Raw genomic sequence first — 25,209 nt, forward strand, 5'->3', positions numbered from 1 at the left:
AACACCTCCTTAAAAGAGAGGCTTCCATTAGTGATTTTGTGATCTGAAAATAATAAAGGATGAGTTCACCTTTAAAAAAAATAATGAAGGCACATTTTTGGCAGGTAAAAAAGTGTACATTTCCTATTTTTTTGTAGGAGTCTGGAAGACATTTCACCCGCAATCAGCAGACCCCAGTACCCCATATGAGCAGGCAGGTACACAATGACAGGAAGAATCAATTACCTATCTAGAGCGCTCAACAGCGCCCTGGTAGTTCATTGAGATGACAGCTGCAATGTCTGTCGGTACTTATAGTTCATTCATTCACAGAACTATGTGAATGAATGATGTGGCCGGAGCCCAGCATGGCCACACCCTTCTTAAATAGTGACAGCAGGTGCAGGGAGAAGATCCCCAGCCTGCTATCACAGGGAAGGGAGGATCAGGAAATGGCTGCAGGATCGGGACATGTTACATGTCCCACCCTAAAAACAGGTGGAACATGTAACATTTTCCCAAAGGTGAACTTACCCTTTAATTGCCTGGCTGTCCGATTGACTCTCTTGCTTCAAGTACATGGTACAACGGACACGGTACACTTTAAATCTCTCTGGGAGACTTTGTACTCATCCATTCTTGAAAATGATTTCTTTCCAATATTATATATTTTTGTCAATACCAAATGCAACTTTCCAAGCTGCAGATGAGGTTTGGAGCCAGTTTGGCCATATGCCTTATCACTGGTTGCTTCTGGGCACAGTTCAATAAAATTTGGTACACCCAGTATTTTAGCTCAGAGCTAACACATCTCAGAAAAATAACAACTTGAACACAATGCAGTAAATAAATCAAAAGCAAAGCCAAGGTTCCAGGCCTGACAGATTGTTTAAGTCATTAAAACAGTAGACACCTGCACATGAAATGATAATTATACCCTGCTAGGTAACTGGCAGGCAATTAAACCCATCCAGACAATGGCAGAGAAGAAATTCTCATCGTTCTGTAGGAGTAAACACTTCAGAGTCAGCGGCCAAGAGTAAAGCCGGGTATACACTGAATTTTTTTTTCGTTCAACCCAGCGGCTTAAACAAAAAAAAACCTGTTAGTTCCGGTCGGAGCCGCTGTACTAACGACCCGACATTAGTACAGCGATCTCCCCCACTAATCTGTTGTGTTCTGACAGGGGGATGCCTCCTCCCAGCACCAGCACACTCTGGTCAGCGCTCTTAGCCATTGGCTGAGAATGCTGATCGGGAGCCAGTCGGCTACTGGTTTTCCAGCATGCTTGTCTGACAGAAGCCGGCCAAATGGACCAGCTCCCATACACATGGGCCGAATGTTTGACTTTTTTTTACTGAACCAGCTGATGTCACCCAGCATTCGGCCCGTGTGTACAGGGCTTTAAAAGCATCAAAAGCATATTTACACTCAATATGTGTGCGTGTGTTGGTGTGTGTGTGTTTTTTGTGTGTGTGTATGCTACTCCTGACACCTGGAGAGCCTGGAATAATGAGCCCCTCCTATACCTAGGCACACTACACATTGTCCAAGTCATAGACACACCAGCCATACACTATGCAGAGCCATACACTATCAGATTACCTCTCCCCTACCTCCAGAGACTTTAGTCGTGCTCCAGGCAGCGCTGAGCCAGCCGCGGGTGTCCTCCATGATCACACTCTATCCTCACTGTGCTGTCAAAGACACAGCCCTGCCCTCTTCACTGGGGGAGCCACATCCTCCCCTCCTCATTAGGCAGCAATGGAGAGCCGCAATCTGGTTTTAATAATTTGTCTGGTTTTCAGATGAACTGAAAGCCGGACACAGGATTCAAATCCAAGGCTGTCCGGGTCAAAACCGGACAGGTGGCAACCCTACCTGTCACACTAAGGTGGGTAACTAAACACTGCTTCAATTTCAGACAATTTTCAAGCCATGTGTATCCCTGTCAGCACCACTCAGCTCAACAAAGGTCCATTTTTTTATTGACTTTTGTGGAAGGAGCCAGGTGGAAGTTTTTTGGCTGAACAGTAATTGTATCCAATCAGGTGCAGTTATTTCAGGTATTCTGAAAGCTATGGGTGATGGTCGTCAGAATAGAATAGCTGATATGGAAGGTTCCTTCGTCCACGCTAATCAATGTGGATGAAGGACAGTATTAGATTTTTCCTTGTTCAGCTCCTTTATTTAGTTGCCTGTATGTGAGCCCTCTTGATATATATTGTGTCCTCCTTGGTACTTGTTCCAACCAGATGTGCTACTGTGCATTTTCCAGTGTAGGCAAAATGCCTGAAGAGTAGAAAATCCACTGTTTGATTCCACCAATGCACTGCACTGCGGAGACTAGAAAAAAACACCCACATACTGCATGTTGGTTACACTGGTCTGTAGTTTGCAATTCAAAGAAAGTATTTAACCAACTATTCCAGGAAGTGCTTTGGGCATATGCCATATGTCCTGCTCCTCTCCCACACCACCACTATTGCTCAAAAGCTTCAATTAAAAATAAAATGACCATAATAATAATGCATTACGTCATTATCAATGGGACAAATTGTAGAATAGAATGTATATTTTTTATCTGCATTGTACAGTAACTCTAGTTGTTTTAAAACTAACATTGTTCAAAGTAGAAAAAGTGATTTTTTTTTTGTGTATAAATTGCAAAGAAAATGTTACTTTTGGAACATAATATCTTTAAAGCAAATGTAACGGATCACATGTTACTGTGTTGGTGAGTTGTTCAGCAGCGTATGTCATCAGCAACGTGCATTGGGGCGCCATTCACAATCAATGGCACTGCATTACACTGATGCACGTAATGTGCATTTCGGTAACACACGTTACTGCATTGCTAAAGTGTGAATAGGCTGAAAATCATGCATTAATGAATGCATTTTGGTGTAAACCAATCTTACTATACAGCTCCCAAACTATAACCCTCATATCCAAGATGGTGGCTTGCACATATCTCATACATGTACAATGTTATACTTGCACGTAGTGTTTTTATTCCCCTTTTTATCCATTTCAAGATACTTGTTTTTGCAGCTGCTGCCTGCCAGGTTCTTTGCATTCTAAAGCCAAATTAAATATAAAAACATCTGTAACAATAAATATGTGGGCTCTGACTGGCAATCTGGTATTTGCCAGGGGGGCTGGCAAATATGGGAACACAGATGACCTGGTGGGATCTATGAGCTTCTCAGTATCAGCAAGCCATCCTTTAAACGTCATCTATCACAAGGGGAAGCTCTCTTCTCAGAATCCTCCGATTAGTTCGCTGAAAACTAGTTTCAGAAATGTCATGTCACTTTTCAAACCGTGGCCAAAAATTTTTAACTTTACTAACTTGCATCCTTGGCAACACTTGGGGTGTATTGTACACTTTGCACAGAATGCCAAAGAAATCTAATTTTCTGCTGGTGGGGTTGGCCCAACACAATTTGACAGAAGTAAGCACAGAGCCTAAAGTCAAATTACAGGCATCCAGTGGAATTGGTATTTTATCTTAGGAGAGAGACTTTCTAAGAGGCTATTATGTGTAAAGGTATGACGTGGCTACAGCTTTCCTTACTACTGCACTGAGACTGCTCTGGTAGTTTTAAGGAAAGCAGATCCTGCTACTTAGTAGCCAGTGTTGGCAAGGCTTACATTAGTTACTTAAAATAAAAGCAGGTAAGATACTGCAATATGGTTCATACATCATAAACAGAGCAGGAAAATAAAATACCCCAGTTTATAAGGGATAGCTTCCTAGCCTACCCCCCTACTGCTATCTGTGCCCCTGCTAAAGAGGCTTGCACTCTCTTTCTGCCCCCGTGATACAACAGGATGCCTAACCATCACCCCTATATGAGATTGCTGGACATCCCATTCCAAAACCACTGGAGCTCATATGAGAAGGGAATAGACCAAGTCTCTAGATGGTATGGACTGTTGTTGAGTCTTCTGCCACCCCCCCCCTCCTTCCTCATTTTTTCTAGACCCGTTGGGGTTGGTTTTCTAAAACTGGAGGGTGCAAAATCTGGTGCAGCTGTGCATGGTATCCAATCAGCTTCTGCCTTCAGCTTGTTCAATTAAGCTTTGACAAAAAAAACTGGAAGCTGCTTGGTTCTATGTAGAGCTGCACCAGATTTTTCACTCTTCAGTTTTAGTAAATCAACTCAATGACTCCTTCCCTTTTTATGTTTTACTGGTGACACAAACTTGCACCAAGCCCCAGAATATCCTCCAACTAGCAGCGCTCAGCACTCCCTGTCCTAGGGTGACAACACTGTGTGTGTGTGTGTATATATATATATATATATATATATATATATATACATACACACATTATACTACCAAAAGTATCGGGACGCCTGCCTTTACATACACATGAAATTTAATGGCATCCCAGTCTTGGTCCGTAGGGTTTAATATTGAGTTGGCCCACCCTTTGCAGCTATAACAGCTTCAACTTTCTGGGAAGGCTGTCCACAAGGTTTAGGAGTGTGTCTATGGAAATGTTTGAAGCGCATTTGTGAGGTCAGGCACTTATGTGGATGAGAAGGCCTGGCTTGCAGTCTCCGCTCTAATTCATCCCAAAGGTGTTCTATCGGGTAGAGGTCAGGACTCTGTGCAGGTCAGTCAAGTTCCTCAACCCCAAACTCACTCACCATGTTTTTATGGACCTTGCTTTGTGCACTGGTCCAAATCATGCAAGTGAGTATTGTCATCCTATGACAAAGTGTGTTACTTGCAGAATCACCAGGTGCAAATAACAGAGAAAAAGCCAAAAAATTAATGCAGCCACCACATCTAAGGGCTGGTAAATTACATTTTTGTTATTGGGTTTAGATATAATTTAAACAATCTTAAATATTAAAGGCCAACTCCAATTAAGATTCACATTGGTGGGCCGAATCACTTTACTGCTCTCCAATGACAATATTTATTTATATTATATAGTCTCTAAACCTCTCCCTCCCAGTATATAACAATTTAAAGCTGGATTTCCTAATCATCTGTTTATTATGCCCAGTGGAGAATCCATTGCTGAATCGTGATGTCATCGCGTGGTTTTGTATTGGCTGCACTATTTGGGTGTAACCGGGAACTCTTCAATATTTCACCACTGGAATCCATGACAAGTAGCCAGCATATGATTCAACTTGCCAGCACCAAGCAACAGCCGAACTTCATATTTGGGTAAGGGCCTTTAAATTGACAGGCAGGTAGGTACATGTTACTCCTCCTTTTATTAAAGTGTCTCATATTTCACATAAAACGTATATAGGGAGTTATTACTACTAGTAATTTATATTGTACCAGTGAAGGGCTTAACTCATTATTTTTACTAATCCTGACTCTAGAATGAAAGAAAGTAAACATTAGATGAATGGAAGAAGACTTGGCAAGCCTGTTAGAAAGTGACCTAAGACCTTTTGTCTGCAGCAGATGTACAAGGCCCTGATACAGACAATGCTTCCCCCTTTTCTGTCATTCACCCAGAAGGGATCTGTGGCCAAGTCACACTAGGACACCAGTTCAATTAAGTTAAAACACAACACAGCCAAAACCTGACATTTTCACACAGGAAGCATGAGAGGTGGACGTGCTCTCCAACCCTAAACTGACTTCTACTAGACGATAAAAAGTCATGATTTATTACCACTGAAACCCAACTCCAGCTTACACCCGATCACATCCAAGAAGTATATGCTACCAACATACCATGGCTCCATATAACAATTCAAAAATGTATTAAATTGATCACATCACAATAAGTGCAACAGCAACGTTTTGCAGCCATGCAGGACCCCTTCGTCAGGCATGCAACAGCATCACATGCCCGATGAAGAGGTCCTGAGTGGCTCCGAAATGTCGCACTTATTGCCATGTATTCCCTTTAATAAATTTGTGGACCATGGTGTGGTGGTGATAAATACTATCTTCTATGTTGACATGAGTTAACTGGCGGGTTATTGTTGCAGCACCCTCATACTAAAGGCTTTCCCTCCGGAAGCAGTGCGATGAAAGAATAACTTATGATATGACCTACCACATCCAGACACCAGGAAGCAAGTGAAGATCTCTTTAAAATACATCTAAAGCCCAACATTTTAAATTTTTTTATAGGGAATGCTTAATACCATGATTTCTACCATCCATGTCCTATTGGGGAGATTTTTCTTCACCCCCTGTTCCGTGGGAGAAAATCTCTTCAAATTGAAGGGAAATTCCCTTGTAGACAGTGAAAGATTTCCTTTTTTTCTGTTCTGGTGACTACGCAAATTTTGGGATTTTCACTCACTTTTTACCCTTATGACAGTGGTCACCAGGACAAACTAAGAGGGAGAATTTGACAAGGGATCCTTTAAACCGGGGTCGGCAAGCCGTTGATCGCGATTGGCCAGTCGACCGCAGGTAGCTAACCGGTCGATCGGGAACGCAGCCCTGCACACAGGCCTTCCCCCCAGCCTCTGTCGCTCTCCTCTTTACTGCAAAGCGAAGAGCGGGAAGAGTCACAGTACTAGATAGAGGGTGGGGGCGGGAGCTGCTGGAATTAACTTTTCACATTAACCAGCAAGTTATTGGTTGCCGGGCGGTCCTAGTAACCAATCACCAGCTTGTTAATGTAAAAGGTTAACCCCGGCAGCTCCCACCCCCGCCCTCTATCCAGTACTGTCATACTTCCTGCTATCCAATCTGCTATACACCAGTGTATGGTAGGAAAGTGCCACCTACATACTGGTGTGAAGGGGACAGAGGACACTACAGTGGGGGGGGGGGGGGGGGGGTGGTGAAGGGGACAGTGGACACTGCATGGGGGGTGAAGGGGACAGAGGAGAGGACATCGCACTGGAGAGGGGCAGAGGACACTACAGTGGGGGGGGTATATAGGGGACAGAAGACATCGCATGGGGGGGTGGAAGAGGACACTCCGGGGGGGGGGGTGTTGGACAAAGTACACCGCATTGGTGTGTGGCTCAGAAGACACTACAGTGGGGGGAGGGTGTGAAGGGGACAGAGGACAATTCTTTGCGTGGGCAGAGGACACTGCAGTGGGGGGAGGGTGTGAAGGGGACAAAGGACATTGCTTTGGGGGGTCAGAGAATAGTACAGTGGGGGGAGAGTGTGAAGGCGACAGAGGACATTGCTTTGGGGGAGGGGGCAGAGGAGGCTACAGTGGGGATGTGTGAAGGGGATAGTTGACACTGCTTTGAGGGGGCACCGGACACTGCTATGGGGGTGCAGATGACATTACAGTGTGGGGGGGGGAGCTTATGATGGGAATGGGGCAGAGGACATTGATATGGGGGGCAGAGGACACAACATTTGGGGAATAATGTGAAGGGGGACAGAAGACACTGCTTTGGGAGGGCACAGGACACTGCAATAGTAGGAGGGAACGAGGACCCTACTGCGTGGTGGATGGGGGGGATAGAGGACACTGCTATGGGGGGCAGAGGGCACTATAGTGGGGGGGGTGATGTTAAGGGGGCAGGACACTGCTATGGGGAGGCAGAGGCCACTACTGTATGGGGGGCAGAGGTCCCTACTGTGGGAGGTGGGGGAGGAAAACTACTGGGGGGGGGGGTAGAGGACACTACTGTGAAGGGGATGATGTGATGGGGAGTGTAGGACACTAGTGGGATTGGGGGTTCACAGGACATTATGCTGTATTTTTATTGGGTGCTTGAGTATATTTAGTTATTTTTTTAAAGGGTGCACCCCTTCCTCCATGTTTAAAATCCAAATTTAAAAAATAAAAACAATGGTTTTAGATACAAGAACAAAATAACCAATACAGAATTGAGGTTCTAACAGCTCCCCACTCTATCTGAATCTAAAAAAAAATTAGATGGACTTCAGCTTTAACTAATGCATGATCTTTAAAAAGGAACTTCAGTCCCCTTTACCTTTGGCAGCCCCCCTTCCCCAGCACCATCATCTTTGTTAGTCTGCGCAGGTGTGCAGAAGGGCTCTGCCTGGCCTTCAGGTTTGAGCAGACATACCAAGATTTGTGACTTTCAAGCTTTGCTGCACATCTGTGCATGTGCACAAGCCTTAGGGAGTTTAAAAAAATAATAATACACGAATGTGGGAGAGTGATGGGGTATTAGACAGGATAAAATATTTTTTTTATTTTTAGGATGAAGGTCCACTTTAAGTATCCATGGGGTCTGATAGTGAAAAATAAAATAAAATTAAAAATATTCTAGGCTGGCATGGAAATGTGTCGAAACTGGCAGCGCATCCCACCTGTGTTTAGGTACCATATGACTATAAGAGAGGAAAAAATGTGGAATAGTCTTCCACAAAAGCTGGATCTTTTCAACTCAGTAGATTTATTTTTTAAAAAAAAAAGGTTGGATTTTGTTTTTAAATGCATGATAAATAGGAAGCTACTAATAACTATAAAAACCCATCATTGTGTTATTGTACAATGTTGCTCCAGTGAATTATCCAATTGCCTTTGGGGATCAGGAAGGATTTTTTTTTCTGTTAGAACAAATTAGACAAAGCTTTATAGGGGTTTGTTTTTGCCTTCCTGTGGATCAGCTCTGGATTTAGTGTTCTCAAGAATGAAAAGTTTATTTTGGGTTGATGGACATGTGTTTTTTTTTAACCTATTAAATATGATGAACATTTCAAGAAGCTGCGCAAATATACACACACAGACACAGTAATGACTACCTATCTATTGTCTTTTTTTACTACTTGTTTATATTAAATGTGCCACAAAGAAGCATAAAGATTGTATTGACTAGTTTAAAAGAGAAGTAAAAAAATTGATACTTACCTAGGTGGATGCAGCATCAATCCAATGCTGCATTTGTCCCCCGCTAGCTCTGCACTGAGAACTGAGCGATCAACCCTGCTGATCTCTCAGTTTCCCCCTCCACTCTGAGCAGAGAGTGGTGGCTGTCAGTCACTGACTCTCTGCTCTACCCCTCCAGCACTCATTGAAGCACTGGGCTGTGGAGGGGCGGGAGTGACTGGCTCAGTCTCCCAGTGGCTTGCTTAGAGGCTGAGCCAGCTGCCAGTCCAAACATTTGGGTGGATCCCGACTGTGAAGTCAGGATCGATTCAGCGACTTGACCAGCTAAATAACGTCAGCAGTCAGTGGACTTTAGCGTTTTGTTAGCTGAAAAAGGGTCACAGGAGTGCAGAACGAAGTGCACTCCTGTGATCCATAGGAGAAATAGGGCCAAATAAACTTTAGCCATACTTGTCCTTTAAAGTAAAACTTTTATGCTTGGCATCAGTACTTACTGATGTAGAAGACTTAAGCTAGTCAAGAGTTCTGGCTTTGCTTTGACTTCACTGGTTGTATGCTTCCTCCTGGTTAGGAATGGTAGTCTTTTTCGGTACATGTTTACTGTAAGCCTAGGCTTGGCCAACAAACACAAAAGCGAACTAGAAAAAACAGCTACTACTAATAATGCCATAACAATAAGTTTGGGTAACAAATCTGGAGAACATGTGCACTCCTTGTTGCAGGCTCTGTCTGATAAATGATGTTCAATGCATTAGGAAAAATATTTGCTTGCACAAAATTATACATTTAAGGAAAGTAAAACTGGTACCCCCCCAATGCTGAGGTCATACCTGTAGCATTCGACAATGCAAGCGACTCCATAGAACCTCTGGGAGTTTGTTCGGTTGGGGTTAACCCATCAGTGAATTTAAGTGCATTGATTGGATGCCTTGTTCGACACTGCTGCGCATTCAGATTTTTGTTTTCTGGAACTCGTAGACTTGATCGTGCTTCATTAAAACTGTGAGTGGAAGTATCACTAAAGCTTTCCTGCTGGCGTAGTCTCCCTTGATAGTAATCCTCTCTGCCATCTTGATTAAAGCTCTCGCTGTGACTCATCATTGACAAACTTCTTTTTTGGTTACTGAAATGCTTTGCCCACATGTCTGGCTGGGCCCCGGCTCCCTGTCCAGGACTGTAGGAAGTCCTTATGTTACACTGGCTGAGAAGCTGCAGAGGACTCTGGGATTGACTCCTCTCTAGCTTGTTGCCATAATTATAGAGTTCATCTCTGCTCCTCCATCGCTGATCACGGTTCAAGCTTGGGTTTTGGCTTGATACGCTCAGTAGATCCATTTGTAAAGAGAGAGGATCGACGTCTGTGGAAAGTCTATTGGTAGTTACATGCAGTTGGTTCATGTTGTTGTCTTCGAGTTTAGCTTTATTCTTGCCTATCTTAGCACTACGACGTGACTCCTTTGCCCTGGCATTTTGAAATGCAGAATCTGAAGAGTCTGAGCCATTGGGATCCTCACCCAAACTGCATGCTCTTGAGCAGAATATCTGGCCTTGCTTGGGCAGAAAGGGGCGTCCAAGTAGTGATTTTTTACAGTGGGCACAACAAAAGCAAGTCTCTGTAGCATGCCAGTGCTGCCCGTCATAGGTCATCTGTCCTTGGTCAATACCTGTAAAAGAAGAGAGATTATTTCAGATTAGGAATTTCAGTGGTGGATTCAGGGGGACTGCAAGATCAAAGTAACTCATAGAAAAAGTTAAACATGACAACATGATTTATTACTGAAAGCAAAGTTTTTTTTTAACACAATATCACAGTTTCCCATAGATCCAATTATTTAACTCAAAAGTCTCTTCTTCATGCTTCAGATATGGAGGGATTATACACTCTTTATAAAAGACCTCTTAGATCTTTTGAGGAATCCAGTAACGCGATCTATAAACTGGAATCCCTAACTCACCTGTATCACTGCAGCAATCTTCCTGTTCTACTGCCAGTAATAACCTCAGAAAGGGGAAGTGCAACCCCAAAACAGAGGAGAAGAAATAAAAACTTAAGACATACCAGAACTCAAAAAGTAAAAATTTCTTATATGGAAAAAACTCAAAAAATGTTAATCCTGCCTAAGCAGTACCATACACAAAATGTACCTTTTGCCTTGAATTCCAACTGAAAATATCAGTGCGCTTTTTGTGCCTAGGCACCACTATGCTTTGAGTATCTGATGTATAAATGCAGCATGAGATCATCTAAGACACATATGTCAAACACAAGGTTCGTGGCCAGATCTGGCCCACCAGGCCTTGTCATGTGGCCCTCGCACCCAGTTTTGCAGCTGAAACATGGTGGGGCTTGGGGCTGAGGTTGCACACTATGCATAGTGCACCTTTAAATCCTGCACCCTGTACACAGCACACCCCTGAACTCTGTATTCTGTATGCAAAGTACTCCTGAACACTGCACTCTATATGTAGCGCACCTCTAAACCCTGCACTCTGTACAAAGTGCACCCCTGCACTATTTACATAATACACTCCTGAACCCTGCATTCTGTACGTAGTGCACTCCTGAACCCCGCACTCTGTACGTAGCACACCCCTGAACCCTGCACTCTGTGCATAGGGCACCCCTGGATCTGCAGTCTGTACATAGCGCACCCCTGAATCCTGCACTCTGTACATAAAGCACTCCAGAACTCTGCACTCTGTATATAAGGCACCCCTGGATCTGCACTCTGTACATAGTGCACCCCTGAACCCTACACTCTGTACATAACACACTCCTAAGCCCTGCACTCTGTATGTAGGACATCCCAGATATAACTGGCCCTTTGAGGACAACCACACTGCTGTTGCGGCCTGTGATGAAATTGAGTTTGATACCCCTGAGCTAAGGCACTGCAGCCTCTACTAGTCTAAGGAGATTTGAAGTTAGATTAGGTTATGTCAATCTTGTGTCACTGTTTTCCTTCCTGGAGAAGAAACTGTGTCTGAGGACCTGCAATGTAAGGATTTCACTGCTTCTGCTTCATTCACTCTGTAGATCCAAAGTATAGCCACAGAGAGACTCACTGCAGAACAAGTCATCGCAAGTCAGTAAGCCCTGGTCCACACTGATGCGATTTCTGATGTGTTTCAGAATGCATGGAATTACATTACAAGTGAAATATTACGAGTTTCTATGGAGGCCATTCACATATATGCAGTGCGAATTTAAAATGGGTGCTTTGCGAGTTTAGTGCAGTGTGGCGCAGTTTGTGGCTACATAGACTTGAATGGAATTTGCATGCAGATCTCTGTCCTAAGATTTCAGTATGTTTTCTGCAAGTCTTTGCTTTGTTCCTTATTCTCTATCCCTGGTCCATGTCAGAAGAGAGAGAGAGAGACTTACTGCATCCAAATCACATCAAAAACGCCTTAGAATCACTTCTGAATCGCATCAACTCACACCAGAGCTGCTCCTTGAAATCGCACCGTAAAATGAATTTAACTCACACTGCATCAGTGTGAACCTAAGCTAATTGGGAAAAGATCAGTTGCAGGGAGCCTACAGGCAAAACACGTGGGCTCCAAGGTATTGGAGTTTCATAGGGCCAAGAACTCTACCCCTGCCCCCAGTTTGTTTGATGCATTTTCTTTAACCACAGCAAACTATTCAAGAGCCAGTTTGGTTAAGTTGGCCTCCCAGACTAAAAGTTTCCAGTCCTCCCCCTGGCCAGAAGGGAGCAATGTCCTGCACTGCAACCCTTTTCTCCCGTTAATGATAAGTAAACTCTTGCTGTACATTCCAAGTACAGACAGAAACCCCATCAACACTGCAGGGTCTGCATTTTTGCACTTGCGGTAACTGGAACTTTGATTTTTCACCAAACTCCTTAGCAGCATGCTGTTACCACTGAGTGAAGCATATTTCATCCTCCTGAAGCTAGATCACCCGTTCCCAGGAGCTGTTTGGCTGAAAGCTGTGGAATATGTCTCTGCTATGTGTGATGAATGGGGAGGAAATTCTCCATCATATTTTAAATTGGGCCACGGAGGAAAAGTCTGGGAAAGACTAAATGCTCTGCTTTACCATTCTGGTTTACAGACGAAAATGTTACTTTATATAAGAATAGCAGACATTTACAACAATACTTAGAGAAAATTTAAATAGCTATCTATTAATCTAGCTACACAGTCCTTCACAGATTAACCTGATTGAAGATCAGGACATTGCTTTAAAATAAATAAATAGTACATTTAATATCCAATAACTATTTTACACTTTCACTCTTTGCTGTAACAAGACTTAATGGTCCAGTAAATTACATCTCTAAAATGTTCTTTGCCCACCATTTTGTCCTAACAAATGATCTTCCTACAAACAAGCAAGGTTGTATGGGTCCAGCTATTTTTTTTATGCCCACGGAGGGGGTTGGGGGATATTGGCACTGGGCTGTATGACAGTGTTTAGACAATTACATTTTCTCCAATGAGTATTAGCCAGGCAATATTGGCCAAGATATTGTACACATTTTTTGTTTTTAATCATCTCAAATCCTTATGCCGCGCACACACGACCGGACTTTACGGCATACTTGGTTCGGCTGACTTTTCGACGGACTTTACGACGGACTTTCTGAATGAACGGACTTGCCTACACACGATCAACCAAAGTCCGATGGATTCGTACGTGATGACGTACGACCGCACTAAAACAAGGAAGTTCATAGCCAGTAGAGAATAGCTGCCCTAGCGTCGGTTTTTGTCCGTCGGACTAGCATACAGACGAGCGGACTTTTCGACCGGACTCGAGTCTGTTGAAAAGATTTGAAACATGTTTCATTTCTAGGTCCGTCGAACTTTTGGGGGGAAAAAGTCCGCTGGAGCCCACAGAGGACTGAATTGTCCAAGAGACTCCGGTCTGCCGAACCAAGTATGCCCTAAAGTCCGGTCGTGTGTACGCGGCACTAGGGATTTTTTAGGGAAAAATCCTTATGCCGTGTACACACGACCGGACTTTCCGTTGGAATAGACTCAGACGGTCTTTACGACGGAGTTCCGACGATGTTCTGCTGAAATGGACTTGCCTACACACCATCACACCAAAGTCCGATTGTTTAGAACGTGATAACGTACGACAGGACTAGAAACAGGAAGTTCAATGGCCAGTAGCCAATAGCTGCCCTTGCGTCGTTTTTGGTCCGTCGGACTAGCATACAGACGAGCGGTTTTCCCGATAGGAACTGATTCCGTTGGAAAGATTTGAAGCATGTTCTATTTTTAGGTCCGTCAGAATTTTAGAAAGAAAAAGTCAGATGAAGCCCACATACGATCGGAATGTCCGACAGAATGATTCGTCGGACCTTTTCTGCCGGAAAGTCTGGTCGTGTGCATGCGGCATTAGGGATTTTTTACAAGCAAGGTTGTTTGGGTCCAGCTATTTTTTTATGCCCATGGAGGGGGTTGGGGGATATTGGCACTGGGCTGTATGACAGCGTTTAGACAATTACATTTTCCCCAATTAGACAGGCAATATTGGCCAAGATATTGTACAATTTTTTTTGTTTTTAATCATCTCAAATCCTTAGGGATTTTTTTGTAAATAGTTGCCAAGAAGGGGTTTTAAGCTCTGGCTGCAATACTCACCGTGGCACCATCCCCCCACAGTAATTCCTTTTCATCACCAGATGTTCTGGATTCAATGATGCCCAAAGTCATGCAGTCTGGAAGACTGAGGACATCCTCTGAGTGCAGTGCATAAAGGACCAGCCCCACTAAGGGGTAAGTCTTCATGGCGCCCTGCAGTCACATGTAATGATAGAGAGATTAATGCTGATGTCATTCTGTAAGTACCTACTGTGGAAGAAGATCTGAAGAAGAAGGGGACACTGCTCATCACGTGACCAGCCTGAAGACATCAATGTAGCTGAAACAATTTCCTTATTTAATTTCCTTTCGATTTAACTTCAAGTATAACTAAAGGCATTTTTTTTTTTTAGTTTTTTTTAGTTTTGGATAGAGTGGAGAGGGATTAGAATACCTGTCCGTTTTTATTGCTGGATGCGCCCCCATTAGGGAGATTCACCCCCTCTATTTGTCCAGTATACCATTATCATTGAAAGTGAAAGTAACAGGAAATCCCATATTTTGGGTTTTCCCCAGAAAAGTAACAGAAGGGAAATCTTCCAATGGGGACACTAGTTCTGGTGACCTGGGGGTCCCCAAGGAATTCCCTTTATTTGCAGGGATTTCCTCTCACTTCCTGTTTGGCTGAGGGACAAGAAGTGAAGGGAAATCTTTGCAATTGGACACAGACGGCGAAATAAAATCCGACAGGGTTTATAACCCTCCCTTACTCTATCCAAAACGAATAAAAAAAGTTTTGCCTATAGTTCTTCTTTAAACTATGTAGTGCAAGGGCCTGCCTGATTGCATACAAATTGGAAGTGTTTAGGTTTGACCTCATATTATATGGTTTTCATAAATCTAAATAAAAATGTCCTCTGTGGATATTTGCTTTCATTGTTTTTTTTTGTTTTGGATGCTAAAACCCTAATAAACAGATTCAAAATAAAAATTGAAATAAAAATTGTACAATTGTAATTGCACAATGTACGGCCAGTCTAAAAGGTATGTAAATGAAAAAAAAAATGAACAAAAGAAAAAGCAGGGTAAGAGAAGACCAGAGTTGAGCTAAGCTAAACTCCAGGCTGAAAAAAACAATTTAATGGAGTTGTATTTTTAAATATGACTAGTATAAGTACCTGATTTTGTTTTATTATTACCCCTGCACAGCGGTATTCAGACTGTGAGAGGACAAGGCAGCAATCTGAGCCAATCAGGCGCAACTGCATATACATCTGCCAATAGGTAGGAGAGAGCAGAGTGATAACTCATCAATGTGCTGCTGCTCCTTCAGTATCCAATCAACCAGTTGCATGTAGACACCATTGTATTCAACTCTAGCAATGAAAGTGATGTACCCCTCCTGGTTGCACTTGCTGTCTGTTGGGTGTGTATGAATTACAAAAGTAGCTGGAGAGAATTACAAACCCTTTGACATACAAGACTGCTCACTGTATTTCAATTGAGTACAAACACCTACTGCATCAAGGCTGTTCTAGAAGGTGAGGCACAATTCCCATTTGGGGTAGACATAGACAAAAAGACCCAGCAAAGGTTTAAACCTGGTGACAATCCAACAAAAAAAAAACTATTGGTAAGGTTCTACATTAATACACACACATACTTAGCCAGTTTCATGAAAAAAAAATCACTATTCCAGGTGCGTTTAGTTTATAGAGCTTCTCTGCCAGCCAGACCTTTTCAGAATCAATTGCAGATTACATCTAGAGTATTGGAAAGCAGTGACGGGCCGTCCAACATGGAAGCAGCCATCATACATCCAGCTGAAATATTACAGACATGCAAACTTTTTTCCTCCCTTACTTTTCCAACAACTGGCAACCATATGCCCTGCAGATAAGACGTCTGACAGCATTTCTCACTAATAAAGAAAAGCAAGAGCAGGATGTAAAAGATACTTCCAAAAAATACAGATGGGAAAGTGTTTTTCAAAGGAAAAATCAACAATAGAGCACGCTGTGAAAATGACTGGAGGTGACACTTAGAAATGTGAGCAATTACTGTTTAGCAGGAGAGACCTGAGATCAAAGGAAGTTTATAGATGTTGCACCGGGTACAGAGCGCACAGGCTGGGTGGCCCAAATGATTCCTATTTATTCTGAGTACTTCCCTCAAAACCAAACCTGCCTAAACTGCCTCCTAGGACCCAAACAAGTATACAAGATCCAGGGGAACTTGGCCATGCATTTACGCAATCGCCCTTGCTTGTTGTTACAAGGCCTCTTTCTTTTTCGGTGCCATTTTTCAGAGCAGCCGCTGTTTGTGTGGCAGAGCTGCTTTTGCGGTTTACTCAGAACAGTCAATTTAGGCTCTGACAAGATGGCAGCTGTCAAAGGTAGAGACTAATGTGAAACACAAGTTCCCCTACACAAGAGAAACACATTAACAAACACACACAAAGAGATTTTCTTTTCTGTAGAAAAGGTAAATTATTGTGGACTATATCTGCTTGAACTTTCATTATGATACCCGTCCCTTCCAGTATGGTATGGGTGCTCAGGCCTGAGAGGCCATAGTCTAGGCCTAAATGCTGTTATCACACCAGGAGGAGGAAGATATTAACCCTGTGCAAACTCCAACATGGAGGTTACACAGAGCTTGGATTCCTGTCTCCTGTGGAGATACGTAGTATGATAGGTAGAAATGGATGAGCTGGGTGGCAAGAGATGTTTGTTCTTTGAAAAGAGCCCGCCGATTTTCCAGGCATGGCTAAAGCAGACCCTTACTAAAAGAAATGTGGAGTCCAGTCTGAAAATGCTAGTTGCCTTCCCATCTCTGGTTCCAGCACTTTCTGAGCCATTGTTTTGGAACAGGCCTACATACTCCTCTTAGTAAAGGTCTTCTTTAATGCTGGCTAGAGAAGTTTTAATATGGCTGAGGCATGAACATACATCACTGGCGATGTTCAAGCAGTGAGGGGGCAAAGGGAGCAAAGAGACACAGTTGGGTTGATTTACTAAAGGCAAATAGACTGTGCACTTTGCAAAGTGCAGTTGCTCCAGAGCTTAGTAACTAAGGTAACGTTTCACTTTGCAAAGAATACTCAATCACATGCATTTTTGCTTGCACGTGATTGGATGATGGAAGTCAGTAGAGCTTCTGCTCATTCACTAAGCTCTGGAAGAACTGCTCTTTGTAAAGTGCACAGCCTTTAGTAAATCAACTCCAATGCACTCATACTGTATGAAATAAAGCATCACCTACAGACCAAAGAATAAAATATTTTATAGTTAACCCATGTATTCTCTTTCAAAGGTAAGTACAACCAAAGGCCCCTGTATGACAGTCTAAACAGGTACCAAATCCATTTACTGTGATGCACTTGACCTTATAAAGTAAAGAAAAAACTTTCTTCACATCACCTGACTGAGCCAAATCCTGTTTCATTTTACATACAATATGACACTCGCGCCTTGGTATTGTATACAATATAACAGTATGGTTGGGCTGCTGCTCTCCAAAATTGTCCTCACTACTGGGGCAAGATAAACTTAAAGTGGATGTAAACCCAAATTTTTTTTTTTTTTTATATATATATATCATACTGTAGAGCAGGGATATGCAATTAGCAGACCTCCAGCTGTTGCGGAACTACAAGTCCCATGAGGCATAGCAAGACTCTGACAGCCACAAGTATGACACCCAGAGGCAGAGGCATGATGGGACTTGTAGTTTTGTAACACCTGGAGGTCTGCTAATTGCATATTCCTGCTGTAGAATATAAGATTTCCTATCATTTGAGCCCAGTCTTGCCACACAGAGTTAATCCATCTCTGAGCAACCCTCTTTTATTGTTCAGTGAGATAAATCTTGACAAACTGAGAAAAACTTTGTCAAATCCTCCCCCTTGCTGTGAGTGAGAGGTGATTTACATCTCGTGCACTAGCCTAAGACACATGCATTATTTTTTAATTCCCTCCCACTCCTTTCTTCAGCAGCTCTGCAAGGATTGGCTGTTCCACACCTCAGCATGATTTGGCATGCTGAAGTCATGTGGTTACTTTCCTGTCTTTTCACTGGATGTTAGAGATCATAGAAGAAGTTCAGTGTAAGAAATACACAGGAGAAAATGCATATTGACAAGGGGAGTGTAGAGGTGGGCGGGGAGTCTACTGACATCACACTCCACCCACCGAGCTCCAGACAACAGACCCACCCACAGAATCTGCAGTTTTTCGGCTCTCATAACAGACAGAGGGGAGACATTTGACAGGTAAAGATACATGCAGGAGGCATGTATATCCTTATAGATAACCCCTATGGCAGTAGTTTAGAAGGGATGACATTGGGTTTACAACCACTTTAAATAGTAAATATACAGTGCCTGCTCCTCCTTGATGCTAATCCCTCTTAAAGCTATGCCATGATCAACTCCTATATGTATCTACAACCTAGGATGAATAAATATATTTACATTACTTGCATTTGTGCATGATGTGTGTAGACCAAATACAATTCATGATACATCAAATAATATAAAGTGACAATGATTAAAGTGCATAAAGTGATATTAGTGCAATAAAGTCTTTTAGTGCAAAAAGTGCTGTAGTGCTCTGTGTCCCAACAATGTCAATACATCCTCCTGCTGAGGGTGGTGTAAAAATCCAAACTCACCAGATGTGTTGGACTCCTTTGCCTTATAGCAGAAAGAGTCTACTGTGCTTGTAGGTAATTTGCTGTTTCATTTTACATCTCACACGCGCCACCTTCTAGACATTGTAGCTCACTGTAGAGGTTTTCAGCAAAAGAGGCAGCACTGTCAATCCTGAAAGCAGCGGACTGGACTAGGTGTGGCCAGGTACTAATTGACAAAGTACAGGGTTATGGGCAGTGACAATGGTGATAGCTTTGCCCCCTGCATCATTTTTTCATCCCACTGTAGTGCAAACAGGCACAGCCTACACGAGAGTGGCAACTCTGCTTTGATTCAGGAGCAGTGCAGCATTGTTGCCACACTATCACAGGAAACTGCATTAGGTGGACTTCACCACTACAGAGAAAACTGTAAGTACATTAAATGCCACACCACATATTGTTTTTACTGGGAGGTAGGGTTGTCATGCCTTTAAAACCAAACACATATTAACGACACAGGTTCTGTGGCTGATTAAGGTAGTAATTTAACTCACTTGACTCACTTTAACTAAAGTGCCTTATGTGCTTTAAATTAGCCTCAGAACCTGTGTAATTAATTAACCACTTTCCGACCGCCTACCGCATATTTACTGCGGCAGGTTGGCTTTATTGCACAAAGTCACGTACCTGTAGTACATGCAATCAGATCACGCACTGATTGGACACAGGGGGAGCCAATCAGCAGATCCGGCAGACGCGATGTCCACCGGCCACCCACAATGTCTGCCGGACACCTGCGACTGCTCCCCAGACCGCTATGCTGTCAGGGATGGACACTGATCTTGTGTTACTGCTAATCAGCATGGATCACTGTGTCCATGCAGTGAGCCCATCCCCTCACAGTACGAAGGCACAAACAGGGAACACGCTTAACCCTCTGATCGCCCCTGATGTTAACCCCTTCCCTGTGTCATTTATACAGTGTCAGTGCATATTTCTAGCACTGATCCCTGTAATAATGTCACTGGTTCCCAAAAAAGTGTCAAAAGTGTCAGTTAGTTGTCCGATCTATCCGCCACAATGCCGCAGTCCCACTAAAAATCGCTGATCACCGCCATTACTAGTAAAAATGAAATAAAAATTCCATAAATATATCCCCTATTTTGCAGGTGCTATAACTTTTGCGCAAACCAATCAATATGAGCTTACTGGAATTTTTTTACCAAAAATATGTAGCAGAATACATATTGTCCTAAATTTATGAAGAAATTATATTTTTACATTTTTTTATTGGATATTTTATAGCAGAAAGTCAAAAATATAGGTTTTTTTCAAAATTGTCGCTTTTTTTGTTTATAGCGCAAAAGATAAAAACCGCAGAGGTAATCAGATACCACCAAAAGAATACTTTTTGTGGGAAAAAAAGGACATCAATTATATTTGGGTACAGCGTCGCATGACCACACAATTGTAAAGTAAAGCAGTGCCATATCGCAAAAAATTACCTGGTCAGGAAGGGGGTAAAACTTTCTGTGGCTGAAGTGGTTAACCTCCCTGGCGGTATTCCCGAATTTGGCTCAGGGTGAATTTTCAGTACCAAAAGCGATAACCCCGAGCCACACTCGGGATCGCATCGCAGGATCCAGGCAAAGTTACTTACCTTGTCCCCAGGATCTTACGATGTCTCCCTGCTGTGTGTGCGAGCTGTGTACTCCGCTCAATTCATCACAGTGCCAAGCTCCGTTCCCTGCGGACATTGCGACGCACGGGGACGGAGCACAGCGCCAAATTCAAAAAGTTAAAAACACATAATACATACAGTACACTGTAATCTTACAGATTACACTACTGTATCACATTATTTCACATCCCTTTTGTCCCTAGTGGTTTGTCCAGTGTCCTGCATGCAGTTTTATATTATAAAAACTGTTCTTTCTGCCTGGAAACTGGAGATTGTCCATAGCAACCAAAACCATCCCTTTACATCAAAAGCTAGAAAAAAGCAATAATAAATTAGAATCACTTGCAGAATTGAGCGATAGTGATTCTCGGGGAAATCTGTCATCAAACACTGAAAGTAATGACAGCGACAATTCTGCAACTGAGCAAATTTCAGTGTTTTTGATTTGATTACATTATTGAATAATTTTTATTATTATTATATTATTATTTGTTATAATTATTTATAGTTATTTATTATATTATAATTAATGATTTTGTGTTTCAAACTTTATCATACCCGGGATGTCTACTAGACTCTTATTTGGACAGGTTTAAGTAAATTATTCATAAGAATTAAAAGGCCAACAATATAAAACTCCAAATTTCCATGCAAAACAATGTACCGCTTTCAGCATCAAAAATCTGACATAATCATACCGCCAGGGAGGTTAATATGTGTTTGGTTTTAAAGGGATGAGGTGTCAACCCTACTGGGAGGCCATAGTTTTACATCAAAGTTTTTTTATTATTTTTTATTATCTAGTATAGTTACATGTCTTTATCAACTAGCCATATACCAGCTTTAAGATAAAATTAGGCTTGCAGTGGCAATGTTTACTTTGTTAGATAGTGGGGTTGATTTACTAAAACTGGAGAGTGCAAAATCTCGTGCAGCTTTCCATAGGAACCAATCAGCTCCCAGGTTTTTTTTTGCCAAAGCTTAATTTAAGAAGCTGAAGTTAGAAGCTGATTGGCTATCATGCACAGCTGCACCAGGTTTTGCACTCTTCTGTTTTAGTAAATCAAACTCAGTGCGTGGATACAGTGCCTAGGAAAGCTCAGATAGGGTGTCACCAGTGTGATGATATTCACCAACAGGCCAATGAGCAAGCAGGGGTGGGATTGTGGGGCAAAGCTAACAGAAGTGCAGGTTCTGATAAGGGTTGTCACCCTCCTTACTCTATATAACCATACAGCAGAGCAGACGTAGGATAATCACAAGAGTATCTGCATTTCTTTACAAATCCTTTGGCAGGTAAATCATTCTCTACGTATGCGTTTTACTGCGTATTTAGCTGTTTGGCTGGAACTGCACTTTTTTGTGCTTAGATCCTCTTTATAATTATCCTTCCCTTCCAGCTATTGAGTGCATATCTCCCCTGAGGTCCACACAGATGAGCCCGCTGGAACGCCAGCAAAAGGATAAGCAGTCTAAAATTTCCTCGTCTCCGCTTTAATCACAGGACGGCTTTGCCTGCAACATCAGCACAATACATTGACTGCAAATCAAAGGCTGCAACCTTTTATTAAACACATTACATGTATCCATAGGGATGACGCACTACAGACGCTATTTTAAAACGGAGCTGGAGGCAGTCGGAAGAAAAAATCTGATTAAAATCTCATAAAGAAAAACATGGGGCAAAAGATTGTGGCCCTCGGGTGATGCAGCACCGACGTATCCTATATTTTTCTATACCGCGTTAAAATGCATTGTTACCGTAGTAACTAGCACATCACAATGTATTTATAGAAGCTCCGAGCTGCAGAGAGCTAATGTATTCAGTACAACAAAATATTCTCCCCTTGGCAACGAGGTAACTGCACAGCGATGTCAGCATTAATGATGAGAAATGGTAAGTGCTGACAAAAGTGCCCACATCACACCATTGCCGCTAGACCCCTCCCCCCACAGGCTGCACTCGCTCCGAGGGAATTTCACTGTAATGCGACAGGTCCTCCTAATGGCTTAGGAGTTAATATATTACATTTACTGGGGCAGATCTCTACTTATCTATAGCCACTGGGACGCTGTACACATCTGTGCTGCTTATACCGCCATCCTCTTACTTTGAATCAAGCATAGGGCAGAATTGGAGAGAATCTTTTAGAAAACTGGCTGTTTTACCTAAAAAAAAAAGCCTTAAAATACCATTTTAGAAAAAACATAACTGATTTTTAGTGTGCCAGGCATGTATGCATGAATTCAAGTATTTCTAAAGAAATAAAATGGTAAGTACAGTGAATTCATTTTACTAAAGTCTTACCAGTATAAAAATGATTGCTATAGATTACTGCACTTATAAGCCCAGTATATACACAATATTGTCAGAAGTATTGGGATGCCTGTCTTTACATGAACTTTTATGGCATCCCAGTTTAATGCCCTATAAACACGATAGGATTTTCTGATAGGACCTTGTTGTCGGAAATTCCGACCGTGTATAGGCTCCATCACACATTTTCCATAGGAATTTCCGACACACAAAGTTTGAGAGCTTGCTATAAAATTTTCTGACAACAAAATCCGTTGTCGGAAATACCGATCGTGTGTACACAAATCCGACGCACAAAGTGCCACGCATGCTCAGAACAAATTAAGAGACAAAAGCTATTGGCTATTGCCCCGTTTATAGTCCCGACTACGTGTTTTACATCACCACGTTCAGAACGATCGGATTTTCCGACAACTTTGTGTGACCGTGTGTATGCAACACAAGTTTGAGCCAACATCCGTTGGAAAAAATCCATGGATTTTGTTGTCGGAATGTCTGATCAATGTCCGACCGTGTGTACAGGGCATTAGTCTGTAGGGTTCAATATAGAGTTCACCCTTTGCAGCTATAACAGCTTCAACTCTTCTGGGAAGGCTGTCCACAAGGTTTAGGAGTGTGTCTATGGGAATGTTTGACCATTCTTCCAGAAGTGCATTTGTGATGCCAGGCACTAATGTGGACGAGAAGGTCTGGCTCGCAGTCTCCACTCTAATTCATCCCAAAGGTGTTCTATCGGGTTGAGATCAGAACTCTGTGCAGGCCAGTCAAGTTCCTCCACCCCAATTTGGCTCATGTTTTTATGGACCTTGCTTTGTGCACTGGTATGCAGTCATGTTGGAACAGGAAAGGGCCATGCCCAAATTGTTCCCACAAAGTTGGGAACATGAAATTGTCCAAAATGTCTTGGTATGCTGACGCCTTAGGAGTTTCCTTCACTGGAACTAAGGGGCCAAGCCCAACCCTTGGAAAACAACCCCACACCATAATCCCCCTTCCACCAAATGATTTGTACAAAGCAAGGTCCATAAAGACATAGATGAGCGAGTTTGGGGTGGAGGAACTTGACTGGTTTGCACCGCAACCCAACAGAACACCTTTGGGATGAATCAGAGCGGAGACTGTGAGCCAGGCCTTCTTGTCCAACATCAGTGCCTGACCTCACAAATGTGCTTCTAGAAGAATGGTCGAACATTCTCATAGACACACTCTTAAACTTTGTGGACAGCCTTCCTAGAAAAGTTGAAGCCGTTATAGCTGGAAAGGGTGGGCCAACTCAATATAGAACCATAAAGACTAAGACTGGGATGCCATTAAAGTTCGTGTAAAGGCAAGTGTCCCAATACTTTTGACATTATAGTGTATGTTTAAAGCAAAACAGATCTGGCTGCAATACTCATTGTCAATCCAGAGCTATCAGTATAGTACTTATTTTTGCCATATGATGCTCTTATGCCACGTACACACGAGCGGATTTTCCAGCAGAAAATGTCCAATGGAACGAATCAGTCGGACATTCCGATTGTGTGTGGGCTTCATCGGACCTTTTCTGTCAAAAAATCTGACGGACCTTAGAAATAGAACATGTTTCAAATCTTTCCGACGGACTCGATACCTATCTAAAAAAACGTTCGTCTGTATGCTAGTCCGACGGACCGAAAATAACGCAAGGGCAGCTATTAAACTTCCTTTTCTAGTCCGGTCGTACGTCATCACATTCGAAACGATTGGACTTTGGTGGGATCGCGTGTAGGCAAGTCCATTTCGTTGGAACTCCATTGAAAAGTCCTTTGGAGTTCAGTCCGACAGGAAGTCCGCTCCTGTGTACGCGGCATTAGTTTTTCAGATAAAATGACAACCAGCATAGCTTAGAAGACTGAGGGAAGTTCATTGCCGGCTGCGGTAGGGGCAGTGTGGTGAGCAATGCAGCACATCACAATCCTCCCCCTTTTTTTTGTTTTGTACAATCTTTATGTGAAGTGTACAAATGTACACTTCATTCATAGCAAGGTACAGCAGCCATGCAATCCGGCACAGTGCACATCGATATAATGCAGCATGTCTATATTTTTTTGCAGCACACTGGGTGCCCCCAGGCTGCCTGCAGTGTGAAAGGGACACAAAAAATTGTTTCCTGTGTTTCCTTGCAGTGACAGACATTTTACAATGCAGTAAAATATCTTTCACCACAGTATACTGCTGCTTTCTGCACCATCCAGAATCGCCTACCACTGGAGAAGACCGAAGAGGACAAGAACCCATCATGTC

At 42.7% G+C, this 25,209-nt stretch overlaps 1 protein-coding gene across 3 annotated transcripts in view; it reads right to left on the reverse strand.

Annotated features, from left to right (window-relative positions):
* Positions 1 to 25,209, reverse strand: part of PRICKLE2 (prickle planar cell polarity protein 2) — a 437,307-nt gene that overhangs the window by 32,208 nt on the left and 379,890 nt on the right. For all 3 annotated transcript variants that reach the window (XM_073592178.1, XM_073592180.1, XM_073592179.1), the window contains one exon: positions 9,580 to 10,413. In XM_073592178.1, the coding sequence (XP_073448279.1) occupies positions 9,580 to 10,413 (834 nt within the window). The remainder of the gene's footprint in view (positions 1 to 9,579; positions 10,414 to 25,209) is intronic.

This window comes from Aquarana catesbeiana, linkage group LG07 (assembly GCF_042186555.1).
Source record: "Aquarana catesbeiana isolate 2022-GZ linkage group LG07, ASM4218655v1, whole genome shotgun sequence".
NCBI lineage: Eukaryota > Metazoa > Chordata > Amphibia > Anura > Ranidae > Aquarana > Aquarana catesbeiana.